At 31.5% G+C, this 13,260-nt stretch overlaps 1 protein-coding gene across 2 annotated transcripts; it reads left to right on the plus strand.

Moving 5' to 3' along the window:
* The first annotated feature begins 2,687 nt into the window (after positions 1–2,687).
* Positions 2,688–12,781, plus strand: LOC107261618 (protein sym-1). 2 transcript variants are annotated; one of them, XR_007214328.1, is made up of 9 exons: positions 2,688–3,201; positions 5,564–5,651; positions 6,301–6,395; positions 6,794–6,866; positions 6,977–7,069; positions 7,195–7,281; positions 9,452–9,532; positions 12,103–12,222; positions 12,461–12,781. XR_007214328.1 is itself a non-coding variant. In XM_015722083.3 (8 exons), the coding sequence occupies exons 1-7, from the start codon at positions 2,816–2,818 to the stop codon at positions 9,530–9,532; spliced, it is 903 nt and encodes a 300-aa protein (XP_015577569.2). In that variant the 5' UTR covers positions 2,691–2,815; the 3' UTR covers positions 12,461–12,781. The 2 variants fall into 2 exon arrangements, 1 of the variants encoding a protein (XP_015577569.2); XM_015722083.3 differs by lacking the exon at positions 12,103–12,222 and having other exon boundaries at positions 2,691–3,201.
* The last annotated feature ends 479 nt before the right edge of the window (positions 12,782–13,260 follow it).

Consider the following 13,260-nt stretch of genomic DNA (forward strand, 5'->3'; position numbering starts at 1 on the left):
CGTTCGATGCTTTGTAATTATTTTTGTAGGTACTTCAGAGATTCGAATCATCCTTTAAAGATATTGTTGATAGTTCATTCTGTGATTGAGTTATCAATCCTCTAAAAAATTATAGACAATAAAAATATAAATTACAACAGAAAAAAAGAAAGAAAAGAAACTAAAGATATGCTTATTAGTCGTCGCTATTGCAAAGTATTGTTATTCGTTATTTCATTACTAAAAATTAGAATATTTACTAAGATATTAAAATATATTAAAAAGATTTTCTAAAATAGTGGAAAAGATCAAAATACTATATTTTATTACATCAAAAGGTTTAGAATAAATATTCTATAACATTTATTTCTAAAAAAACTAATTAATAATATTAAAATAAAAAAAATTATTATAACAACAAACAATATCAAATTATAATTTAAAATAATAATAATAATGTATTTAAATGTGATGCTATTTTTTTAATAGTATATGTGCGTGTCATCTTAATAGAATTTTATTAATTATATTGATTTTAATTATTCTTCTAAAAAATCAGATTAACTAATCTAATTTAAAATTTGTACTATTTTGTAATAATAAAAGTATTTGGAATTTTAAATTTGATAATTATTTTATTTTTTTTTATTTAAATATAACAAATTTAATTATTAAAATTTATGTGTGTCACACATATATAAATAATTAGTATATTTATATACATAGATTTTGAGAAAATATTCAACAATAAATTCTGAACTTAAGATAATCCAATTGGGTACTCGGGTCATGAAGCATTAATGAAATATTCTAGAATAGTTTTCTCTATTTTTTCCTTTTATTTTCCCTTTAACTTTCATGATTGAATTTTTTCTTTATTTTGAGCAAAGATGACTGATTGGAGAGCAGACAATTCAAATATTCAATCATAAAAAGGAATTCAATCATAGAGTGAATAATCCAGAAACAGCAATGATAAAGATGTGGGCTTTTGCAGTAAATAATTCATCACCATTGTGGTACCGACAAACATCTATCTGTTTGATAAATCATCCCACTACCTGGTGCTGCGGCAGTGGGGTTCTTCTTTATTTAGTTTTCTTTATTGCACAAATAAAAAAATACATTTTGAGAATTAATTCAAAGGATGAAGGGTTTTGTATCCCTCCATGATCAAATAGTTGAATTTTTACTATTCTAGTAAAGAGACTTACAACTTTTATTTAAAAATAAAAAATACCTTTTTTTTTTCCTAATTTAAATGCCATAAGCCTTTGAAATAGATGTCTAGAATTTAAAGATCTTGGATGGAATAAAGTTAAATTTGGCTATTGATTTTATCACTCGGTTTTATTTATATATTTTCTAGATTAATAGACATTTTAATCTATTTTTTTTTATATATTTAGTTTAAATTAGTTCTATATTCTATAAGAAGGAGAGAATAAATTACATTCTTTAGAAAGAAAATAAATTTATAAAAAATAAATTTTAATTTTTATAGTAAATTAAACTATTCGAATTAAAAATATATTTAATATTTAAATAAGCACAATAAATAAATTAATATTGCTATATTTACAGTGTTAACTGTTTATTTTAAATAATGACAGTGAATGATAGGTTTATGACGATGGTAGTACAAAAGATGGTGAAGAAAAAAATAGTTTCGGTAGAAATAATAGTAATAATAGCTACTTATTATATATATATATATATATATATATATGTGAAGAAAAAAATAGTTTGAGAAATAATAGTAATAATAGCTACTTATTATATATATATATATATATATATATATTAATCGTATTAAAATTATAAAATAGTTTTTAAATATTGTTACGAATTTTTTAGTTGTTTTTATTTTCAACAGAAATAGAGACTCTCAATTTAGACTAAAAATTTATAAATCTTAACTAATGCTAAATTAAGCCCTGGTTGTAAAATTGTATTCTATATTGAAATTTAATAATGAACTAGTCGTTTACCCATGCGTTGCACGACTATTATTATTATTTCGATTATAAAATCAAATTTATAAATATAATTTAATTAATAATTGAATATTTAATTTTGATTTATAATAATTTTAAAAACAATAGCAAACGAATTATTTTTAAATATTTTATTTATATTATTATATTAATAAAATATTTATTTATTAATATTATCTTTAAATTAATACTATCATTAGAATATTTCTAAAATATTTATTTATTAATTATAATATTATATAAATTAATACTATCAATATAATTGATATTATTATTTTTTAAAATTATAAAATATAGTATAACTAAAAATTAATTTATTAATGAATAAAATATTTAAAAATATTATTTTTATAATTAGAATTATTATCTAATTAGAAAATTAATTTATTAGTTAATATAATATTAAATATAATTAATATGTTGTTTTTAAAATAATTATTATTTAATTAAAAGACCAATCATTATCAAATTAGAAAACTAATTATTAGTAATATATTATTTTCTAGGGCTAGAATAAGTGTTTAATTAAAAATGTAACTTATTAATCAATAAATTAATAAAAAATTATAAAATTATATATAAATTTAAATTTTATGTGTCAAAAATAACATACGTATCAAAATAAAAATTTTATATGTTAAAAATTAATATATATATATATATATATATATAACTTATGACTTTAATAATAAGTAAAGTCGTAATACATTATTGAGAGAAAAAGAATTTATAATTGGCAGTGTCAGCCGAGCCAACATAACCTACCCAGATAAAAGTATACCTCCCTCGCGCTCTTAAACCTCTTCAAAGCCCGTAGAAAAAACAAAGAAAGAAAGAAAATGGCATCTCTCACCCTCAAATCCCCTTTCTTCTGCCGTGTCTTGAGTTTTTCTCGCCAACCTACGTCCCATTTTGTTCCAAAGTCTCAACTGTCCTTCATTCCTAGTCAAATAACTGGGTTTAGGGCAGCCTGTTCTTCCTGCACTGCTTATTCGTATCCCTTAAATTCTACTCAAGGGACTGTGCTTAAGGATTTTGGACGTTCTAAATTCGGATGCCAACTGAATTCTGGTCGGTTTTATGTTTCGGTTGTTCCAAATGGTGGTTCAGGTGGCGGTGCTGGTGGCCATGGGAATTTTGGGGGCAGGGGTGAAGGTGGCGGTGGCAGTGGCAGTGGCGGCAGCAGTGATGGTTCTGGGGGAAATAACTGGTCCTTTCTTTCTTGGTAATGGACTGTGAATTCTAGCATTTCATGAAAATATTCTGTTACTAATACAATGTTTAATTTATTCACTTCTGTGAAAATGGAATTGTACATACTCTACCAAATGTATTTTTAACCATATATCCACATTGTTGCATGTTGTAGAAGCATGAAGTTGAGATAATTTTATGCATTGGCCTTATTTCTTTTTGCATCTTTATTTCGTATGTTCCTGTAATTTCTGGTTGATAGTGACCACTGGCCACTGATGTTTTTCCAGGATTAGAATTTGGGCCAGAGAAAATTGGTAATTATACTCTGTTTTGTAAGAAATGGTAAGGTAAGAATTTATAAAGTAAATAGAGGTAAGGTTTTAGGAGGCAAAGTACTTTGTTTGGAAAGAATGGAGCGTAAAGGTTTTAGAAGGTAAATATAGAGTTTTTAAACAATAAACCTCCTCTAAATCACCTTGGGTTAAGATTTGAAGGGATTTGGAGGTTTTTCAAAAATCTTTAAAAGCTTTACCTCCTAAATAGTACTTCCTTCACAAACAAGGATTGGAAGTTCCAAAATTTTGTAAAACCGTCAAAAACCTTGACAAATTTCCATCAAACAGATTTTACAAGCCTCAGTAAAGATTTTGACATGCCTTGTGGCTTTAGTGCTGGATTTCCCATGGCATGTGTACTGATTGCTGCATTACTAGTAAAGATTTTGAGAATGCAAGTTGCTGAGTTGTGCTACTGATCTAGTATAATGATTTTCATCCAAATTATACTGTGCATATCTGAGCATGTTACAATCTCACTACTGAATCCGTCCAAAATGTTAATTGCACTTAACAAAGTTCATTCTGCTGGATAAGTCCCTTAGTTGATGAATTAAGTTTTGTGGAACATATTCCCAGCGACATAGTTGCGGCGATAGTAGTCAATTGTTTTCAGCATGTGGTTATCATTGGTGTAGGTGAGAACGGTATGATACAGGGCTTCAACACCTTTTATTGAGTTGGATGCCTACTTGACCTTGCCTTTTTATGTCTGTTTATGTTTTAGCATATTTTAGCTTTATCTTTTCTAATTGATTGGTGGGAATGATTTCTAGATGGTCTTATATTTATATTTGCTGATGATTCTGCTCACACATATAAGATCCTGTTTTGAAGACAAGGCAGTGTCAGAAGGATGAAAATTAGATTGCAAATATCCTTTAAAAATTTTCTATTTCTATAAGTTAGAATTGATTGTACATACCATAGCTATTCAATAATCATGATTCCCTTCAGGACTATAATCATTATGTAGTGCAAGTATTAGTAGCATAGAAAAAATGTGTCCTACATCATTAAAATATTTGCTCATGGTAATTATGGTCTCTTGGGAGAATCTATGACTGCATCTTGAGATCTAATCTCCCATTGTTCCTTAGTAGATCAGTGGTAGAGTGGTCAACTGTTAATTGACTGATTGCGGGCTCGAATCATACTTAGGGAGATTGGATTCATTTCAAGTTCTTTAATTCGGAATGAATGGAATAATCAAGCTCGAACCAATGACTTTCACCAAGTCAAGTTGACACTCTACCAATTGAGTTATATCCCTCTCCTTTCCCCATCAAGAAAGAGAATTGACTAATCCTAGGGCAAAAGGCCGAGAAACTTAATGTCCCTCTTCATCTAGTCTCTTCTCCATTATGGAGTCGGAAGGATATGAAGGGAAAAACGTTGAGGATGTTGTTATCAAGCAATGTGATTCATTATATGCCAAGAAATTTTAGATTCAAGAACATTGAAATTACAAGTTGTTTTGCTTTTATCGGTTGGTCCACAATTGCTCCATTAGTTCAGTTCTACAACAAAGCTTGAACTTGATTAGAAATAATTGGATTTTTGATGCTCAGGGAATTTATCTATCAATGGGGTCACTAAATGTAACCTTTAAGGCTGGGTTGTTGACTAGCTGCAGTCCAAACTTCTTGAGTCCAGGGGCAAATGTGCTGGCACTTAACAGAATTCTACTCAACTTAATCTCAATTCTAATATAGTTGGGCACTACACTTTCAGGAAGGTCTTGTAATGCTATATTCTGTCTTTAAGAAAAATATATTTCTGCTGTATCATATTTTTGCCAGTTTTTTCTTGTGTATATTACCTATTATGATTTCTTTACATTTTCAAGGTTAATTGTTTTAGAGTTGTACAATTCGGCTGTTAATTTTCCTTGGTTAATTTACTTAGTTGCAGTTGTTACTCCTCTTTATATCCTAAATTTAGTATGGGCTAGTTGGATATTGGATTCTTTCTCTCTCATGTGTGTCTGTGTGCCTTGTTTCCCTCTTCATAAATAATACAGATTGAAAAGAATATGTATATGTGTAATTGCAGGTATATGACTCTTCTTGGTAAGTATCCTGTGTTGACAAAAGCTCTGACAGCTGCAGTTTTGACTTTGATTGGGGATTTGGTCTGCCAGGTAATTTTTCTTTTGTACTATCAAATCAAGTAACTCCTCCCATTTCAAATGTTATTGCTTGTTGGGTTTTCTCATATGCGGCCATGCATGAGTTTATATATTGTGTTGGTTTCAATAGTAGTTGATTTGACTGCATTAAATTAGTATTCTTCACTGTCTTATGAAATCAGTTGGTTGGAATTTAATCCTTTAAATGCTATGATCTTTAATCTACTCAAACTTTTCATTTGTGGTTTCAAGGAACTAGGTTTTGTGTATGTGTTTTATTGAATCCTTATATCTCATTTTCCTTGATGAGTCTGGAGCATTTTGAGGTACCAACAAATCTCCAGGCACAGTGATCCATTCCTGTCAAATAGGATGGGTGAATACGAGATAAACTCCTTGCGGGTGGCTGGAGGTGATCCTGAGATATTTTAATTCTAAACATCCACAACGAATTGGGGCTGTTTTCCATCAAGGAAACACTAGACCAGCCACATTGATTCTAAATTATAAATCTCTCATATGCTTTCTTCTCTCTGTTTTATTTTTTCCCTTGTTATGTGATAGGAGATTACTAAAGATTCTAGTGGTATTTTATTATTATAAACAAATTGTTCATTCTGTTTTAGCACTGTGCTAAATGTTGGTCATTTATTTGCCTCAGCTTGTGATCGATCAAGTTCAATCTCTAGACATAAAAAGGACATTTCTGTTCACTTTCTTGGGATTGATACTAGTGGGTCCCACATTGCATTTCTGGTAATCCCTTATTTTTGCTTCTTTTCCTTTTTTTTTTTTTCTTAAAATACATAATGAGTATAAAAAATGTTAAGAAGTGCACCCCACTGGATACAAGTACAAAAGAGTAAAATAGAGATGCCTCAAGGGTAAACGTAAAAGCAAGAAAGAAAGAAAGAAAAGATCCATGAAGGAGGAGAGTGAGAAATAATAACTGAAGGACTTATCATTGAAAATCATGATCTCTAAACTTTTAGCTCCATTTGGATTATATATTACCCGATTGTGATCTACACTTGTCAATGCTACTTCAGTTCATGGTGCTTCTTTATGCCCTTTTCAAATTTGTTTATCTACTAATTGCTTAAGAAATAAAGTTTCATCTCTTACTTACATTTGTGTGATTTGATACTTGTTAGGTATTTATATCTGAGTAAAGTGGTAACACTGACTGGAGCATCTGGTGCATCCCTGCGCCTTCTACTTGATCAGGTGATCACTGCAATTTTTCCTAATTTAATGTTTATAATTTTCATATTAAACTATTCCATTACTGGGTTAAAGCTGCCCTCTGAACTGGATATGCTCTAATTTTATTGCAGTTTCTTTTTTCTCCTATCTTCATTGGAGTTTTCTTGGCTGCATTGGTTGCACTAGAAGGAAGGCCTGAGCAAGTTATACCCAAACTTCAACAGGTTGGTTTAAATGAATATCTTTTCCTGTTGCTTCTATCTTTTTGTATGTGCAAGACCTTTGAAAACAGTTGGTTGAGAAGAATCATTCTGCATTTTCCTCTGATATTTATCATCCACTTTTGTAGGAGTGGTTTTCTGCTGTTCTTGCAAATTGGCAATTATGGATACCTTTTCAATTTCTAAATTTCCGATTTGTTCCACAGCAATTTCAGGTTTGAATGGCATAATATATTTATGGTATACTTACTATGGCTGTGGGAATATTGTACACTTATTGGGTATAATATGTTATGGCATTCGACAGGGGAGGGTTAGAGTCTCAAACCACATTGAGTTCTTTTCCCTTGGAAAATTTAACTAAAGACTCTCTCTATGTGTCTGGTCTATTATTCATCAGCAGGCACTTAGAAAAGCTTCTAGAGCAATGAGGGTGTAACTGCCATACAGGCTGTTATACTTGACTATTTACAGTAATGCCTACTGCTTGTAAACTCCATCCCTCTTGCAGATCTATTAATCCGCTGCCTTTTCTCAGTTACCTTTTTTTTTCCAAACAGGCGCCTATGCTACATGACATAATACAGCAGTAGAGATGTGTAATAGCTGCACAGGCTGTTACAATAAAATGTTTGCAGTAATTGCCAATACTCTTAAACCTCCTGCTGGATGATCTACGAATCTGCTGTTGTTTTTAATGATTTTCTTCTGGTTCTCCCACTTATATTATTAATTTATTACACATAAGCTCATATATTAGTTGCCATTCTTGGTTTTTGCCAAAACTTTTTTGTTTCTTAACTTATGCATGCGATGCGCTTTGGTATTCTTGGAAAACAATAGATTCATGTCTACAGTAGCTGTGACTTTATGCAGTACTGCAGACAGCATGTTGGCATAACAGCATACTTTGGAAGCATTTGTTGCACTTTTTTTTTTGGCTGCATATTTTATGAAGTACACTTGACAAAGTAAAATGCATTAATCACCATAAAATTTGAAGCTTACTGGTTATCCATTAGTTAAATTACTTCATGAGAATTTCTCATTGGTCTTCATGGAAGATCTTAAAAATACCCATGGCATAATTGTATTCGTTGTTATCATTCCCAGGATTTTTCTAAAAACTCCATTAGGTTTATACCCATATCCAATCATTTTCCTACTTCTTCTGACAAATCTCTGTTTGATTTAATCATTATCTTTCATGATCACTGCATCCTTATCGCCACATAGCTTTGTCTTCTAACATTTACATAATTGCATTGCTCCCCTAGTAATCATGCCTTCTATCCTTCTCATCAATTTATTCTGCAGCTGTCATAATATCTTCTACAATTATATAGAAAAATTTAATCACTGCATATATATATATACGAGTGTATGTTCTGCTAGAAGCAAACTGGTAGATAACAGCTGAAATTACCAGGAAGTTTGCCCATTAGTTCCAAAGAATGCTCGTCTTCAGTCATTGTGGAATCTGAATTGAGTCTTCGTGCTTATAATTCTTTTCTTACCTTTTCTTTTAGGGATTTTGCTGGTTTAAATTGCGAGGAACTGTTCTTCGACTGTACTATCGTACCTCGTGAACCGTGCTTTGTGGGGATGTCAGTAGGACATAACATTGGCAATATTTTAACTTGTGTCAACATATGACATATTGACAGTGGATCACTAGATATTCATGCAATAATTCTTCCAATTTAAGAGCTGAACTGTTTCCATAATTCCATCCTTGAAACAAAGCTTTCTGATGATGTTCCTTTTCTCAGCTAGCTAATTACTCTCCTTTTCTTATGACATATGAGAGGTGCAAATGCTAAAGAATTTCATAATTAAGCATTTGAAGCCACATTTTTCTCAAAGAAACTCTGGTCAATGCTACTTCTTGCTGATGTCATTTTTATCTTCTATCTATAGTTTTAGTCTAAGAAATTTTTGGTCATTTTGAATGTTTGAATGAACAATTTCACCCTTTTGGGTGTTTGCTGCTGAAAGGAGTGTTTCAAAAATCTAATTTCTTATTTATGGCTTTAGAATTTCATGCATAAACTATCAGTACATATAAATTGTTTAATATCCTAGTATAGATATGAATGTAAGCACAGAGTTAGGTCAGAATATAGCATACTCGTGCACTTAGCATATGCTGTGGTTCTAATGTGTGTATAATCCATAGAATAATGAAAGTGCCTGTTATGCAACAGAACTATTAGGATTTGATGTTTCATGTAGAAAAGTTTGTTAGTCACTTGTAGATGCAATTCTGTTGAGTGCCTAAAGGATTGGTGTATCTCCAGTGTATTTTAAGGTTCATATTCATCTTTCTTAACCTAATGATTTTATTTTATTGCCTAGCATTCATTCACGAAACTATTATTTCAGGTTCTTGCTGCTAATGGTATTGCTTTAGTTTGGAATGTAATTCTCTCATTCAAAGCTCACAAAGAGATTCTACCAAAATAGGTATGTCCAATTTTTGAAGAAGCCTTGCAGCATAGCATGATAGTGTAAAAAGAAAAAAATTCAAATATGAGATACTCCATGCTTTCATATCTTATATGTTTATACAAATTTTGGGAAATTTTAGTACTTGTCTATTATCAATGAAAGTGAGAATATAGTAATGGAGACATCATAGTTGTTAAAGGTGAAAGGCGCACCAAGGCGATAAGGGCTCTTGTTGCCTGAGGCGCAAGGCGAGGCCCGTGCCTGAGAGAAGTGAGGAAAAAGATAAGATAAAATAAAATATAATAAAATAAAACTAGGACTCGTAACACAATCCATGTATAAAATAAAAAGCTTAACACATAACCAAAGAAAAGAAATAAAAAGATCATGACAATCATGTTCAAAAGATATTTAACAAACAACAAAAAGACATTGTTCAAAAGAGATAATAAAAGTAAAACACAGTCATAGAAATAACTAGAAGTCCTAGAATAGTAGAAATCCTAAAGCATCTTCCGTTATTAATTTATTGTTAGTCTATAATTATGGTCTTGGTCACTTCTAGGCAATTCTTCTCTTCTTTTTCTTGATCAAATGTCTTTCTGCGCTAATCTTATTTCTTCCATTTCTTTTAAATATTTTTGGAGATAATTAGGTGTGGGTAAACCTACATATTCTATATTAAGTTTATGATGAAGGGCTGAGATCATTTCATGTCTTAAAAGAAAAGAAAACATCTAAAAGTCAAAATATTACAAAGGCACACCTCGCCTTAGGTCTGAGGGGCACAAAGGCGCGCACCTTATTGAAGTTGCCTGCCTTTCTTGGCTTGAGGCGATAAGGCTTGCGCCTTGTGTGCCTCTCGCCTCAGGCATGCCTCAAACAACTATGGGAAACATACAAGGGCATGAAACCAATTTGAACTATGATCTTCTTTTGCCACATCCAATGGTCTACATACATCTGATTGGAAGCCAAGGTTTTGTTAGTCAAGTTGTTCCCTAAGGACTAGGAACCCCACAATAATAGCTATCCACATAATTTATTCAGCTATAGTAATGACACACTAAATGAATATATCATCCAAAAAGGTAAAGTATGAAGCAACTAATTTTATCCTTATCCAGTGGAAACTTCAATTCTCATTTATTGTTTAGATCCCAATCTACCACTTTGCAAACCTATTATCCATATATTCTCTGTATATGTTACGATAAAACAAGATGAAATCATTTACTAGGTACGACCTTAGGTTGGGTATGAGGTGGTTTCTGGCATAACATATCATCCATTTATATTTAGGGCACAGCGGCTCAGATGCGACTGAAGATAGGTATGCAACGGGTATTAACTGATTAATTTTAAAAATGAAAAGCTATAAATGTTATCTAGATTCTATTATTATACTATATGTTTACAGAAAAATTATGTATTTTTTAACTGACAGAAAATTTATATATATGAGAAGATAATTGTGTATATTTACCTAAGAAGATGATAAAAACATGTAGAAAAGTTATCTGGAGTTAATTATGCTTGTATTACGTATATCTGATAACTTCAGAAATCTACAAAGTGGTAGTAGGTGACTGTCGGCTTTGGGCTACAATGAGGGAATACTTGAGAGGGTAGAGTAAGGCCACTGGAAACTTGACAAACTGGCATGCCAATCCGGCATGCTAATTCCAATACCTAACTTAGGGCAGTACAGGAGAGAGATAGAATGTCGAGGAAAAAGAATCTTTTCTCTTGGACTCTTCCTTGTAAGGAGTAGGCCACATCTTTCCTGACTTTTCTAATACTGCCCTCGTCCCTAGTATCATAGTTATTGGAAGTGTGCCTAGGTGCACAAGGTGCATGCCCTTGCACCTTAGCCCCCAAAAGGTGTGTGATGTCTTAAGGTGTGTGCCTATGTGCTCCTTAACATGCAGGCTAGATGCACTCAAGGTGTGGCTTTGTTATACATTGACTATTTTATGTGTATTTTTTTAAATAAAGCGGTGGAAAAATATGAGAAATTCATTTAAGTTTAAAAGGAGCTTATCATAGGCCCAATTGCACCAAAAATGCTCAACAAAGAAAGGAAAAGAAAAATAAGATTAAAAGAAACTGATATAGGGCAAACAAGACAAAAGAAAGAAGCTGCTGCTCAGAAGAATTTGAATATGATGCTAATGCTGAAGATCACATTGAGCTTGATGAGAATTAGCCGTGCTCTGATAAGTGTTTTAAGAATTGTAGCTATTTAGTATTAGTAGGATTAGGAATATCATTTTAACTTCGAAGTCATTTAAACTAGTCCTAAAATCTTCTTTTGGGTTTAGAAACCTTTATTGCTAATTTTTATGTGTGTTTCTTTTTCTTTTTGTCATGTGTTTTGAGTATTGATAGTTATATTGTTTTAAAAGCTTGCTAGTACAAGTTTTATCAGTTTTTCTAAAATTTTTAAGATTTTTGCGCTGTCTGTCGAGTGCGCGCTTTGCACCTAGGCTCTAGGATTCCTTTGCACCCTTGTGCGCCTTGCCCTTTTAATATTCGATAACAATATCTATACTTTATTTACTAATATAGAATTATATAAACAGGTATATCAGGTAGGTTTAGGGGGGAATGGCAATATTTGCCCCATGAGGATTCGGTATGGGCTGGTGTTGGGCAATGTGCGCATAATGCCATCCTCTCGCCTATTACTAGCTCTATTCAAGGTTTGGCCGCAGTTGGTTAAAACTATAAAAATGAAATATATTACAGATTTCACTGTTTTTGATGTAGGAATGCTTGCTGTTATATGTTAGATTTTGCCGAAAATAGGAATTTTAGAGGCTGAAATCTGTAGATAACTGGGGGGACTTGGATCTGAATATGGACAAAACAAAGAAAAGATAAAATAGGCAAATACTGTGAGGCTTATGAATTTGTATCTAAGAATGCTACGTTTGGCAGGTTGATCATGCTGATTGTGCAAGTTAGCGCAACTGAACAGCTCATTGGACTTAACTGCTGCCACGTTATGGTTCAGGGGAGACCCGAGTAACAACCACCCAGTTATGGTGCTCATTAAATAGTTTTGTCAGCAAGAAGGGATATCACTCGACAAGCGGTTACTATGTAATTGTTTTTTTTTTTGTTCTTTCAATATCGTTGTGTAACTTGCAGGAATTTGGTGGCTGAACTTAGATATGAACATGATGGATGGGATCAATTCTATACTTGTGATGCTCACTCACCCCTACATTTTGTACTTAATGGCTTCTTTTTTCCCCCCGTTTTTGGCGCTATGGTGGTCATCTAATATGCATGTGGTTCCTCCATTTTTAAATTTGGTGAGAGATGGTCTACGATGGATGATAATGGTCTAGGCGAAAACTTTATTTTGCTCTTTCTAATAGGAATTTTTTAAAAATACCCTAAAATGAATAAAAATATTATTTTTACTGTAATTTGTTTCAAAAAATGCTGTTTTTGAAACTTTTTTAAATACGGTAGTTGTTTTTAGTTTCTTTTTTATAAAAAAAGTTAAAAGAAAAATTAAAAGATAACTAAAACAGTATTTCTTAAAAAAATTAAAAAATTATATTTTTGATATTTTTATACAGTAAAAATAAAAGAATTTTACACCGTAACTTTAATAAAAAGTAAAAAAGAAAAAAAAAAGAATGTTTTTATTATTTTCTTTTTAATATAGTCTGGATTGTTACATTGCGTCTCAGAAAAAGTCCACACTTCGGCGACTTTACAGCTCA

Source organism: Ricinus communis, chromosome 10 (genome assembly GCF_019578655.1).
Source record: "Ricinus communis isolate WT05 ecotype wild-type chromosome 10, ASM1957865v1, whole genome shotgun sequence".
Lineage (NCBI taxonomy): Eukaryota > Viridiplantae > Streptophyta > Magnoliopsida > Malpighiales > Euphorbiaceae > Ricinus > Ricinus communis.